The sequence below is a fragment of the Nicotiana tabacum genome, chromosome 11 (assembly GCF_000715075.1).
Source record: "Nicotiana tabacum cultivar K326 chromosome 11, ASM71507v2, whole genome shotgun sequence".
NCBI lineage: Eukaryota > Viridiplantae > Streptophyta > Magnoliopsida > Solanales > Solanaceae > Nicotiana > Nicotiana tabacum.
Window position 1 is genome coordinate 141845992 of NC_134090.1, and position 14545 is coordinate 141860536.

A 14545-nucleotide genomic window follows, 5' to 3' on the forward strand; every position below is an offset into this window, starting at 1 on the left:
AATGGTATTTACTAGCAACAAGAAGTATTTTAAAGAAATTTTAAATATCGTTCATCTTCATATATAACTTATTACCATGACAAAAACAAATTAAAAGATTGAAGAATAAAGATAAAAAGATGAAAATAAGAACTTATTTGATAATGTTAAGTAATGAGAGCAAACAAGAAGGAGAATCTCAAGACTGGATCCAAAGTTCTAATAATTCAAACTGTACGCAGTTAGATTATTCCAAGTTAATTAATAGTAATAATTTTGTTCAATAGGAATTTATCTTCAAAGGATAGAATACTTACTTTCATACTAGACATAATTTTTATTTAATTATTTTTAAATATTTAAAATTTTGTAATATTTAAATATGTAAGGATTCTAACATTGGGTGGGTGGATGGGTGCGTGGGGGATGTATGAAAAAATCGATTATTGTATAATATTAAGTGTCAAATTGGAAACATACAAATTTATAACAATAAGGATGAATTAGTAGACAACAAATATATTCTAAACTAGTAAATTTGATCGCGCTTCGCTATTATAAAGACATCATAGTTTAGAAATAATATTTCTACATTTTCAGTCACAATAAAAAAATTATTATTTATCACGTGTATATAAAAATAATTCATATATAGTTAAAATCACAAACACAATTTTCTCTTAAAATATAAGCTTAGACTAACCTTATTTATTCAAATTTTCTTTAAAAAAAGGAAAAGAGTTCGTACGGAAACTTTTCACCCAAAGAGACACACATTAATTACATGTTTTGTGTGCATGTGCGATTCTTTTAGTCAAATTATATATTAAATACATGTTTATATATATCTGAACTTTTGTTTATTAAATAGTAAAACTTTCTAAATAATAGAATTTTCTTTTAGCCAAATAAATGAAACATGAAATGTAGAAAAAAAAAAGATCAGAAAAGAAAATTAGAAAGTTAAGAAACTACAGATAGAAAGAGAGAAAATAAAATAAAATAAATGGCAACGCAAGTTGTTCTATCTGTCCATTACCGGTTCTTATTTCTTTTCTATCAAGTAGTATTATTTTTTCTTTAATAATCTTTTTCATTATTCTTTTGTTCTTTCCTTCAATTCTTCGTGCCTTAAGTAGCTCAAATTTTGATATCTTGAAGCTTCATCTTTTAGAAAGATTTTGATGTCTTTCTGCTTCTTTCGTTGTTATATGTAATATTTTTATTACAATGTTACATCTACTTTGTAAATGTCGTTTCTTTCCATTTCCCCTATTGCAAGCACAAACTAATAATACGATTGTGCCAAGTAGTTATGTTGAAAAGTTTTAATTCTGAGTTTCCTATATTTGGATAAATTAGCTTACCTTGGAGCATGAGAAATCCCGACAGTTCCAAGCTCGTGTTAGTTCCTTGAAATGCTTCTTTCATCCTCCAACACCTAAAATTATTTGGTAATTTATGTGACCTCAAAATTAATGGGCTAAAAAATAATAGCAAAATATTATTGCAATTTAAGTAATCGTACCTTGATTAACACTTGATGGTCTTGATATATTGTAAAAAGTCCGGCAATTTTTTGTTGGAGCATGAGCCTTTGTTGAAATTAATCTTTGCATAAGGAAGCCAACTATATGTCTCACTATTCAAACTCGATGCATTAATTTAAGCACAAGAAGTTTCTGCCAAAATAAGATTAAATGAAATAATTTTTTATGTTGAGTTCATTGGATCAAAGATATAAGAAAAAGGTAAAAGAAAGAAAAATTTCAGAAATAGGCCATGACTTTTTGTTCGAAATCTTCTCCTCCCATGTGAATTTATCCGTTCGTAATCATCAGAACCTCGAAAACACCTTAACATAAAACACCTAACATATATTGTTCTACTTGATTAGATCACTGAACGAAAGTAAAATAGTTGGGGCATGTCGATCATTGGAGATCAAAATGAGATTGACTCAAACTGGACAACATTGCTACAAAATTATACATTTTTACTGTTGCTACTTTTCATATTATTCGATAAGGAATAATGCAATTTAGTGCCTGCAAAATAAATATTTGGTGGTTACGTAATTGAAAAGTCATCACCATAATGAAGAGAGTTAAATGTATGCCTCCTAAAATTAGAAAATTAATTTTCACATTCCTAATTAATTGCAACGGTTGAATTGCATTGAATGGATTGGAACAGCTACATTGAGTTGAACAGAAAGTTGTGACTTTTCTAAACATAAACATTAAATTTAATAAAATGGAAAAATGAGAGAAAAATCAAAAAAAGGAGAAAAAAGATAAGTGGGTTACTTGGACAAAGAGAGATGCCACCTCACTTTTCTATTGCCCTCTTTTATAATACAAATATATTCTAAATGCAAACTTATAGCAATAAGTTTATATTCTATATGAGATGCCATTAGTTATTTTTTTTTTCTGCATTCATTCTGACCAATGGCAATTCCCTATAATATTTTTAATATATTAAATTATTTGTTATAAATATTAATTCAACATTAGTTATTCAGACATTATAATGTCACTTGCTAATCTTTTCCAGAAGCTAAAGGGTCAACCTCTTCATTCGCAAATCTCCATAGACCGAAATATTCAATTTTTTTAAATTTTATTATTTTGACAAATCTTTGAAGACTTGATTAAAGCATGTTTGTGTTACTTTTTTTTTTGTGGCAAAAATAACAACAAATTCATAAGATATTCACAGCCATATCAAGACTTATGTGGGCATGATTTTTTCTTTTATTGAGCTAGCTAAATAGATATCAACATCACGATTTTCAGAAACCTATACTATTTTATTTAACTTTTTATTAAATAAAAAATTTAAACACATTGTTTAATATTAATATTTATGAAAGTTTTTGAAACTATATAATATTAAAATAGGGTAGTTCTCCTGAAAAGTCTTTTCCTTTCACCTTTTTCCTCACATTAACCTGTAAAATAGCAGCAGCATAACGTACAACATCATGTTCTATGAGTTGAATCGCCGAAACTGCCCCTATTTACTTCCTAATATTCCAGTTATACCCTTCATCGAACCTAGGTTCGGATCCAAACACTTCTAACCCGATTTGCTTCCTCTCTTCTCTTCCCTTTGCCTCTTCTCATAACTTTGACGCTTCTACGACGACGCCGTGTATTGGTCACCGGAGGGCACCGCCGTCGCTCGCCGCCAAGTCCGCCGGTATAAAAAAAGTACTCCACTTCTTCCGGTTTAGAACGCTCATTTTGCTTCCAGTTTGTAAGTTTACGCTTTTCTCTCATTCAACTTTTGTTCGATAATCACTGAGTTTTTTCGAATTCTGTATATTATGCTTATGTTTTCGCTTGTTTGAGTCATTAAGTCTTCATATGAAGAGCACATGAGTTTCGGAAATATATGCACTTTTAGTTTGGGGTGCCTGATTTTGTAACTGATTGATTTCACTGTGATTAGATATTGATTGCTAATTCTTCAGCGTAATATCACACGAAATTGTGATTTATTTCCAGTCTGACAATTTTCTGTTGGTTTGAGTTCATTTTGAAAGTATCTGTAAGATCAAAATCAAATAAAGTGGCTGTTATCTATCTATTTTGTGCTCTCTTCATTTACGAAATATGGTGTTTGAACTTTGAACATTAATGTTTGGATTTTATGGTTTGTGAACTCACATGTGTGAGCTACACAATGCCGGTTCCACTCAGAGGAAGGTTGAAAATATTCACTAGCTGTTATTTGTATCACAAAGGAGCATTGTCTGCTAACCCAGTAGAAAGACAATTGCTCTTTTGAGACAGTGATCGTCCCACGCCTCAAGCCATTCCTTCCTTCTGCATCTATTTCCTATCACCAGCATCATTAAATTGTCAATATTGGAATGAGGCTCCTCTTTAATATGCATATTTATTCTTCGTATTCCTCTCTCCCATGGTACCTTATTATCCTCTTATGATTACTGGATATTGTCTGTCTCTTATATCATGAGTCCTTTCTTGAATTTAGATTCACTAAAAGGTAAGCTCATTAATCATTTTCTCCATTTCTCTTCATCTCTCAGGATGCTGTCTCATATTGCATTCACTCAATGAAGTTCTGAGAATAATCAAGTGAGGTTTTTCTCTCTTGATGACTTCCCCTGAACGACTTAGGAGTTATCTGAAACAGGAGGACCAAGACTTAAAATTTGATGACGACTGGGAAGGGGATGATAAGAGAAAATACAGGTCAAGTAAGTCAAGGTCTGGGAACAGCGAAGAAGCTGAAGGTTTAGATAGTAATGGAAGAAGGAGAAGTATTGTGGACAGAAATGAGAGTCGGAAAAGATCAGGTGGATCAAGCAAAGCTGATGTTGATGAGGATGACTATGAGGCCGAAAAGGACTCCCGTTCTAAGATGAAGAAGAAGCAGGGGGAGAATACATTGGAGACGTTGAGCAATTGGTATCAGGATGGAGAACTTGGGGGCAAGTATGAAAATGGAGACAAAACAGGGGTTAGAGGAGAAATCCTATCTAATGAAAGTGTCAGAAGGAAATCAACTTCAAGGTTTTCTGATGGTGATGGTTCCCAGACAAGAAATAAAGGTAAAAATGAAAAGCTACATGGTGGGGACTCTGAAAATGCGCTGGAAAGGGATTCTCGACGTTTGGAAAGAAAGGAAAGCGCCAGAGAAAAGGGTCATGTGCTGTTGGACAGCCTTAAAGATCCAATTGGAGACAAAAATGATAAATACCCAGACAGTGACGAGAGAAAGATTGACTGCGATAGGAGTAAGAGAGGCAGATTGTATGCTACGGAGGAAGACAATGGAGGAAATGTTCCTATACGGGAAGATAAATTGGGTGTGGAGAGATTTGAGGAGCTTAGACAGCTAAAAAGTGCCACAAGTCACGACGTGGCTGACAGCCTTGAAAGGTCTGTGGTAGCAGGTGATGATGTCAGCTTAGGGGTGAGAGAGAGAAATAGGAGAGAGATAGACTACTCTGATAGGTCCAGGACACCTGAGAGGAGTGGAAGGCATCATTACGACTCAGAAAACGTTGAGATGGAATATGAAAAAAGAGATACTTTCAGAAGGAAAGAACAAGAAAAAAATGGTGTAAGAGATGATAAATCAAAAGGAAGGGATGATGGCTGGAGTGATAGAAACAGAGTTCGGGATGGTTCCAAAGATGGGTGGAAAAGAAGGCAAGGGAACTTTGTTGACAAGGAAATAAAAGAAGAAACACCTTATGAACATGGCAGAGAGTGGGAAATGCCCAGACGTGGTTGGATTGACAATGAAAGGCCTCGTTCTGGTGGTAGAAAAGATGGAAATAGGACAGAAGCTTTGAAAACTTCATCAAAATATGGAATTTCAAATGAGAATTATGATGTCATAGAGATCCAAACCAGGCCATTTGACTATGGTAGGGAGGAGGCCATATCTTCCGTAGCAAGAACAACAAAGTTTAACCAGAATTCTGATGCAAGATTGCCTCCAGATGATGAGAACTGTGCCTTTCCCAGGGATGGCAGGGGAAGAAACATGACTTGGCTAGCCCAATCTGGCCAAGATTTAAAGGATACATCAGGTGATGGTTCATATAGGGATGAGACTGAATCAAGGGCCCAGAAAGGAGATGCATGGGGCCAAACTTCCAATAGTGGTTCAGAACCTCCATATGGGAACCAAGAACCAACTTCGTTCAATAGAGCTGTTCCAATAGGTTCTAAAGGAAGTAGGGTTGGGAGAGGAGGAAGAGGGAGGCCTACAGGAAGGGATGGCCACCTGTTCGGACCTCCAATGCCAATGATGGGATCACCTTTTGGACCACTTGGAATGCCATCGCCTGGATCTGTGCAATCTTTAGCTCCTAACATGTCACCTGCTCCAGGCCCTCCTATGTCCCCTGGTGTTTTCATTCCTCCATTTTCACCTCCTGTGCTTTGGCCTGGAGCCCGAGCTGTTGAGATGAATATGCTAGGTGTTCCACCTGGACTCCCACCTGTTCTGCCTGGAACTGGATTTCCCCCTAATTTGGGGAATCTGCCAAATCATGCTATGTTTTTTAATCAACCAGGCCCTGGAAGAGGGGCACCACCTAACATGTCTGGCTCAAATTTTAGTGTCCTAATACCAGCAGGTCGGGGACAGGCTCAAGATGAAGCTAATGGAGGTTGGGTTCCTCCTCGAACTAATGCACCACCTGGCAAAGCTCCTTCTAGGGGTGAGCAGAATGATTACTCCCAAAATTTTGTAGATACTGGCACGAGGCCTCAAAATTTCATCAGGGAACTAGAGCTTACCAGTGTTGTTGAGGACTATCCCAAACTTCGAGAACTTATTCAAAGGAAGGATGAGATTGTTGTCAAATCTGCTTCGCCTCCCATGTATTACAAATGTGATCTGCTTGAGCAGGAGCTCTCCCCGGAGTTTTTTGGGACCAAATTTGATGTCATTCTAATAGACCCCCCATGGGAGGAATATGTTCATCGAGCTCCTGGTGTCACTGACCATATGGCGTACTGGACATTTGAGGAAATAATGAATCTCAAAATTGAGGTATGACTTTTGCATGTCAACTTGGTTATTTACTAATACCTTTACTGTTGCTTTAGAGTAGGATGTGGAGAACCTCAGGTGCAAATTATTTTTTATAAGCAACATTTGTTTTGACTTATACATTTATACCTTTATTGGTTTTTAAGTGGCTGCATAGTCGTGGGTTCTTCACTCTGTCCTGTCAGCTTCTCCTTTCCGAGCCTAAATATGGTGCGAACTGTCTGTTCTCAGGCAATTGCTGACACTCCATCATTTGTTTTCCTTTGGGTTGGTGATGGTGTGGGGCTTGAGCAAGGGCGTCAATGTCTGAAAAAGGTATGTAGTTTAAACAATTTGAGAAACACTCTATGGCATTGAATCTGCCGATTGCTGCGTTTGATACCTTCCTTCTGCTGCTGCCCTTCGTCTCTCACACCCAGATAAGGACAATTACAAACAGAGGCATTTGTTGATTGCAGTTTTCAATAATAGGTCATTGTGGTTTTTTGATACGTTGTTCTCTGTGTTGTGCAGTGGGGATTCCGCAGGTGTGAGGACATATGTTGGGTGAAAACAAATAAAACCAATGCAACTCCAGGACTACGGCATGATTCCCATACTTTATTTCAGCGTTCAAAGGTTCTTAACTTCTGTCTTCTCATTTTCCACATGTGTTTATTTTTCCATCATATATAACTTATGTTCTGCTACTCACTGTCATGATATAGGAGCACTGCCTTTTGGGTATAAGAGGAACTGTTCGCCGTAGTACGGATGGCCATATAATTCATGCAAATATTGACACAGATGTGATTATTGCCGAAGAACCTCCTTATGGTAGATTCTTTCTCATTCCAGACAACTCTGTGAATGGGTTTTTATCTTCACTTTGTGCAGATTAGAAATGTTAGTCAAGAAATATATGGTTGTAGAAACTGATTATGTTGCATCTGTTTGTCCACTGTCCAGTTGTTTGTTTTTCCTATGTAAGTAAGATACTGGCAGAGACTGCTGAGGTTGACGTAACAGCACCAATTCGAAAATGTGGATTTCTCTCAAGTGATACACACAAACACACATTTATAGTTGTTTGTATTTAACAGTAAGATTTATTTTAAGTTGTGAATACACTAGTTTGCGTACCAAAATGGAAGTTTTTTCAGTCTCATTATAAGGGAGAGATTGTCCCTTTTGGGGTTGATGGATTCTCCCTACCTTCAAATGACGCTTTTTCCTTTTCCTGTTAGTGTTTTTCTTCTCATTTGGTTTACTCATAAAACGAGAAGAGACAGATGAGTGCAGACTCTGTCTTATGAATTGCTCTTTTTATTCTTTTTTTTTGGCTTTCTGTATACTTTCGGGCTAGTTGTGGTGTTGGATATGCCTTTCAGTGGAAACCTGGACTTCTACCAGAATTCTGTATGAACCTGTTCCAAACAAAACCTTCAGCTTTTTCTCTCTTAGTGCAAGTGATGGTAGTCCTAGATTGATTGGTCTGCTATTCCCAAGTTATGTAGCAGCTGTTGCTGGCTGCGGGAGAAAGTATAGAAGTTGTAACACTATCCTGTGATGCATGAAATGCATGTAATCTTTTATCATCTTGTATTCTCTCTGCTAATTTTTAAATCTGTCCTGCAATGAATGAAATGTTAACATAATAAGCTGCATTGTATCTCTGCACTGGTGGGTGTGCACAGTGGCTGAGCTCATTTTGAAGTGCTATTGGTCACTTTGCGCAGGTTCAAGTGCAAAGCCGGAAGATATGTACCGTATAATTGAGCATTTTGCACTTGGCCGGAGAAGGCTTGAGCTCTTTGGCGAAGACCATAATATTCGATCTGGCTGGTTGACTGTTGGTAAAGGGTTATCTTCATCAAACTTCAGTGCAGAGGTAAACTGTTAGCTGCTACCGTTCCTTTAGTTTGTTGATTTTGTTTCTGAGTACGAGACATTGCAAATATATCATTGCTGTCTTCCCACCCCCAACCCCCCAAAAAATGCTCTCTCAGATTTGTGGGGTTTTCTTGGGGGTGGGGGTGGGGGGTGGAGAAGACAGAAATAGTATGCATTTCGTTATAAGATCTGTTCCCGCTTTTCTCAGCATGCATCAGTCGTGCTTAATTGTTCTGCCCTATTAGTTTTCCTTTGTGTTCTCTCAATGATATACTTCAGTACATAGTCTTTATTAGGAAAGAAAGATGGTAATTTTAACCTGATTCCTACTCATGTTTAAGCATCAAAAGCTTGGCTTATCTGTACACTTGAATAATTTACTTTGCATGTATTATGCTACCTTGGTCATGTTTTGTGTCTTAACATGCTGACTGAGGACTTTGGAAAACTTCAGGCCTATGTGCGAAATTTTGCCGATAGGGATGGAAAAGTCTGGCAGGGAGGGGGAGGAAGGAATCCACCACCGGACGCCCCACATCTTGTTACTACAACACCTGAAATAGAGGCTCTTCGGCCCAAGTCGCCAATGAAGAATCAGCAGCAAATGCAGCAACAGTCAGCATCTATATCTCTGACAACAACCAACTCTTCCAACAAGCGGGCAGCCGGGAACACAGACCAGAATAACAACTCACAAAACGTGAACCAAGAAGCCTCTAGCTCTAACGCTTCGAATCCAGGTCCTTGGGTTTCACAAATGGAGAGTTTTCAAGGGAGAGAGGGTGGACATATGATTTCAGATGATAGGCTTTTTGACATGTACGGATACAATGCAGCCTTTAGATAGACTCACACTGAATTTGTGGAGTATGTGATCTCATAAAGCAATGAATTTATTGTAACGAGAAAATCACATTAGTTGTGCCAACATGTCTTTGTATTCTTTTCTTTCTACGTTATAATTTTATAGGCACGAAGATGCCTTCATTTCTGTATTTGTTCTTTTCCTTAGCCAGAAATGGCAGACCATGAACCTTTAATTTGTCTTAAAAGTAAAAAGGAGAAAACAAGATAAACTTGTTAACAATATAAACTAGAGTACCATTTTAAAAAAAATTCTATGTTCCATTTACATTTCGAGGTAAAGCCAATGTATAAAATACCAAAATTTTCAACTAAAAAATGAAAAAGAGAAGAATAAAAAATAGTAAAAAAGCAAAATTATTCAACGAGGTCCTAAAGAAACAGTAAAGTCAGTAAGCGGAGCAAACTTCTCAGCCCAAGTCTTGGACTCCAAATACATCTGCGAAATTCGACCCGTAACCCGACCCATATCCGGTCTGTTATTCGGGTTAGTCTCCACACAATCCAACCCGAGATGCACCAATTTCTCCGCCACATCCACCGGGTACGAATCCTTCAACCGCCTATCAACCCACCCCCTCAAGCCTGTACCGCCGTTATCCACCGCTTTCGCCGCCGTTTCGATCACCGAAATCCTAGTATACCCACCGCTCTCCTCATCAACCTCGTATTTCACCGCCTCTTTCCCCGAAATCAACTCCAAAACCACCACACCAAAAGCGTACACGTCACTCTTCACCGTCGCCATCCCTGTCCACTGAAACTCCGGCGCCATATACCCTCTCGTCCCCTCAAATTTCAAACCCTTACTTCCACATTTCTTCAATTCGGTCCCCTTCTTCGGCCCGATTTCACTACTCGGATCCTTAATTTCATTCCGTGTCTCCCCGCAAAGCTCCGCCGTCCCAAAATGGCAGATTTTCGCATGCAACGAGGGCTCAGTTATTATAATACTCGTGCTTTTAATGTGATTGTGCACAAACCCTAAACCTAAACCAGTAGAATGATGGATGTAATCTAAACCATGAGCAATATCAGAAGCAATTTGAATCCTCGATATCCAATTCGAAAGAACTGTAAAATTAGGGTTTCTACGATTTCGTAAAGCTTCTGATAAATTAACTCCTTGAGTATATTCATATACCAAATAAATATAATTACCAGATACCGAAGCTCCTTTAAGCGGGATTAAGCTAGAATGATGGCTTCTACAAATCATCGCCACGTGTTCAATAAGCTCATCGGTATCCATTTTCCGGCGGAATTTTCGCTGTATTACGACGACGTTTTGATCACGGAGGAGGCAGCACCACGAAGTCGAAGTAGAAGAGGACGAAAGTGGATCTTTTAGAAAGTTCTGGGTAGCGGAACGAATTTCTGAGAAGTTGTATATATGAGGTTGTTCTGGGAATAATAATGCTCCCTTAAGACTTGATAAAGAATGGTGACTTGATTTTGATGAAGAAGCCCATGATTGAGAGTTTTTATTGTTGTTGAAATTGTTGATGATGAAACTTGTTGTAGACCCATTTGGGGATATTAAATTCTGGCTCGTAGATGATAATGATTGATCAGTGAAAGATGATAACTTTTTGGTTGATGAAGAGGAAGATCTTCTTGGTTTCTGCTGTGGTTCCATCACTTCTTTGCTTAATTTCTTCTTGGATTTACACATGGAGAGCTGAAAGTAAAGATAAGCTCTTAAGAATTGAATTCATATGAAAATTCACATGTGAAATTTGCTATCCCAGTTAGTTTGGGATCGAGACGGAATTATTGTTATAATTGGCATATGAAGGGAGACGTGAGCTGTTGGAGCACAGCAGACTAGCAGTAATTGGTAAAGTTCGGTTTTTTTTTTTTGGTTTGCGGCTGTTGAGTATTGGTCTTCTGTGGAAATGGCAAACTGGGAAGATGCTATGTTGGTGAGTTTTTCTATTAGTGGTGTCGCTTTCTTGAGACAGACGTATGATGAGATAACAAGTAATATTCTGTTTGGCCAAGTAATTACTATTTGGTCAAATTTTTAAAAATTAGTTTTAAATGTATTTTTCTTAAAAATATTTTTTAGAAAAGTGTTTTTAGAGAGTTTGCTTCTCAAAAATTGCTTCAGCTTTCCCTCAAAAACACTTTTTCCCTCTAAAAACTTGGTCAAACACCTCAATTTTTTTAAAAAATAATTTTGAAAAAAATAAAAAATAAAAAAAACACTTTTAGGCCAGAAAAACTTATTTTTTTTCTTACTTTTCTTTATTGATTGATAACCATATGCTTCCATTAAAAGTATCTTAAGGTAACAAATTTTTCTTGTCTTTTCATTATTTATTTTTTGTTTATATAATAGAGATGTCTTGGCCAGCTTGTGAGCACATCGAATTCTATCCGACTATCTCCCACCTGCCTAGGTACCATGTAGCTCTTGTTTGCAACAAATTTTTCGTGATACGAAAAATAAACTGCAATCACAATATGAATATGAAGAAACATAATTTTATTGATAAACAATGTGGGTACAATTCTGTTTGTTCCCTTGATTCTTCTCTCCTTATTATCTCCATGATTCGAGGGCTGGAGTAGCTTGTTTCTCAAACGTAGAATGATGCATACCTCCTTGGATGTATCTGATATCCATGAAAGTATGTTGTGGCCCTTCTTGAAATATTTGATTATCAAGAATTACGCGGCCACATATTGATCTCTTTATGAGTATCCCGTAAGTTTATGGGATATTGATGATCTCCATTTTTGAGATCCATTTTTAGGAGAATACATAACTCTTTTTATAGGAGTGACCTAGGGCTGAGATATAGTAGTCTCCAAGGTATGGTTTTGGTAGAGTAGCATCCAAGCAACTCTAATAGACTCCTACAATTTCAAGAGTCATCTTGCAGTAGTGTCTTGAATTTAGGATTTAACTTGATCTGTTAAAATTTCGGTATCTACAAATGCCCCTACTTCAAGATTTGTCGGAGGTGTAGGTTTGCCGAAACTTGAAGTACTTGACCAGATAATTTTGGTTGATTTGTAGGAGGAAGAGATGAAAGGCAGAACTAGTCTCATTAGACGTGCCAATTTGTTTGCAACAAATTATATGTGATATAAAAATAAATTGCAACCACAATATGAGTATGCAGAAACATAATTTTATTGATAAAATGATGCGAGTACAATTCTGTTTGTTCCCTTGATTCTTCCTCTTAATTGTTCTTCGTGATTCGAGGGTTGGATCAGTGTATTCTCGAATGTAGGATTGTCACACCTCCTTTTTCCTACACCCCGTAAAGGGTATAAAGGAGTTTTTTCCAATTTAAGTGACAATCGAAACAAGATTATTTATTTATCAAATTCAGAGTCGCCACTTGGGATAATTTTATGGTGTCCCAAGTCATCGGTTCAAATCCCGAATCGAGAAAAAGATTGACTCTGTTTTACAGTCCGCGAACACAGAAGTCCGAGTAAGGAATTTTGTTAACCCGTGAGAAGGTGTTAGGCATTCTCGAGTTCCGTGGTTCTAGCACGGTCGCTCAACTATTATTATTGGCCTAATTATCTAATTTTAAAACACTTTTGAACCTATGTGCATTTTTTAACTTTAAACCGCTTTTAATTATTTCAAGGAAGATTTCAACGTCATCTAAAACACGTCTTTGGACAACGCCACATGAAATGCACCCGCAGTCCGAGACACATTTTATTTAACATTGTCAAGATTTGGATTTGGGTCACATGAAATGCACACCCGAGTTTAGGAAGGTAATTTTAAATTACGCGCCTAAAGCAACTACGCATTTTTTAACTTTGCGAGGGCCATAGAAAATTCGCTAAATGGCATGCCTCGAATTCTAAGGATTTAAAATTAATTAAATGAGGGCCATGAGTTTTGAGAGTTTATTGTGGATGGAGTGGTATAAATTGATAAGTACAAAAGGCCTAAAGAAATGGGTTAGCTACATGTATATCACTAGAGCCTTTTGTTATGGCATACTACAATTCAGAAAGGTGGAGTTGACATTTATGTGAAAATAACAAAAGACAGGTGGCAGCTTTGAGTTCATCTCCATATCATCTTCAAAAGACCGACTTTCGTTTTCAAATTCTAGAAAGAAACTAACAAAATTTTATAACAAAATAATGAATCTTAAATGACCATATGAGCACAAAAGAAAAAGAAACCATGCTGAGAACTATTCGGATGAACTAGAAGGAACAAAACAAACATGGACATACAAAAATACATTTTAAACTTGATTATAACAAAGAACACTTAAAGTAATTAATTTATTTAACACTATGCTAAAGAGAAAGTTGTAGTATCACCACTATAACTTCTACAGTACCATTTTGAAGCAGAGGAAGTTGAATCTTCACATGGTTAATTTAAGAAAATATGCAGCCAATAACATAAATTGAAGATAAGATCCTTCCACTAACGCAATCTATTTTTTTACATCTTAATGTTGACAAATTGTTCAACTTCACATACTTCTTTAAATTTCAAAATATGAACATGGTGCTACATGGGCTTGAAATCTAAATGTAAACAAAACAATACATGCTGGTTACAAGTCATGAGACAAGAAAAATAAAATAAATAAATAAAAACAAAAACAAAAACGAGACAGAGTCATGAACATACTAAAATAACGTTAACATTTGCAAATCTCAATTCACTCAATCAAAGAAACATCATTCATGCGAACAGATCCAATACGAAAGAAACTTTATCAAAAGAACCAAATCAATTTGCTTCTGCTTCAATAAAGATGCTCCAACATTTTTTAACTCAAGAGCTTGAATTACATACCTACAAGAGAGTTAATTCAAATGAATGAAATCTGAAAGTTGTAGAGTCAATACAGCAGTAACAACAAAATCTCTATCAACTCTTCTTCAAACCCAAGATTCAAGACCCAAAATGTTGAAAGAAAAATTTAATGAAAATTTTCAACCTAAATTTCTCTCCTCCCCTTCTTTTCTTTTCTTCTTTCTTCTTCTCAAATTTTTTCTTCTATTCATAGCAAAATGTTCGAGATTTTTCAGATTTTTTTAAAAAAAATATTTTTATTATATTATTATTTTTAATTAAAAGACCACTTACAAATTACTTTTATTTTTTTATAAAAAGAAATCCCACCTTTCTTTACTTTTATTTTTTAAATTCCAACTTTAATTACTTTTATCTTATTTAAAATGCCATTTTTTTTTACTTTTTAAAAGAGAATTCCACTTATTTAACTTTTCTTAAAAAAACAATCCACTTTCTTTTGCTTTTCTTTTAAAA

The 14545-nt window shown here is 36.2% G+C and overlaps 2 protein-coding genes across 3 annotated transcripts; one reads left to right on the forward strand and one right to left on the reverse strand.

Annotated features, from left to right (window-relative positions):
* The first annotated feature begins 3034 nt into the window (after positions 1–3034).
* Positions 3035–9395, forward strand: LOC107809048 (N6-adenosine-methyltransferase non-catalytic subunit MTB). Of its 2 annotated transcripts, none has more exons than XM_016633640.2 (7): positions 3035–3243; positions 4043–6528; positions 6760–6843; positions 7042–7146; positions 7236–7344; positions 8247–8398; positions 8855–9395. In XM_016633640.2, the coding sequence occupies exons 2-7, from the start codon at positions 4111–4113 to the stop codon at positions 9245–9247; spliced, it is 3261 nt and encodes a 1086-aa protein (XP_016489126.2). In that variant the 5' UTR covers positions 3035–3243; positions 4043–4110; the 3' UTR covers positions 9248–9395. The 2 variants fall into 2 exon arrangements, with proteins under 2 accessions (XP_016489126.2, XP_016489127.2); XM_016633641.2 differs by having other exon boundaries at positions 3075–3197.
* An 85-nt stretch (positions 9396–9480) lies between these two features.
* LOC107809050 (lysM domain receptor-like kinase 3) lies at positions 9481–11166 on the reverse strand. The gene has a single exon (XM_016633642.2). The coding sequence runs from the start codon at positions 10937–10939 to the stop codon at positions 9626–9628; it is 1314 nt and encodes a 437-aa protein (XP_016489128.1). The 5' UTR covers positions 10940–11166; the 3' UTR covers positions 9481–9625.
* Between the last annotated feature and the right edge of the window lie 3379 nt (positions 11167–14545).

Coding starts and splice junctions, on each gene's coding strand:
- LOC107809048 (XM_016633640.2), top strand. CDS start 4,111: ATGACTTCCCCTGAACGACTTAGGAGTTATCTGAAACAGGAGGACCAA. Junction 6,844..7,041: donor GGCGTCAATGTCTGAAAAAG/GTATGTAGTTTA, acceptor TGTGTTGTGCAG/TGGGGATTCCGCAGGTGTGA. Junction 8,399..8,854: donor CATCAAACTTCAGTGCAGAG/GTAAACTGTTAG, acceptor GGAAAACTTCAG/GCCTATGTGCGAAATTTTGC.
- LOC107809050 (XM_016633642.2), bottom strand. CDS start 10,939: ATGTGTAAATCCAAGAAGAAATTAAGCAAAGAAGTGATGGAACCACAG.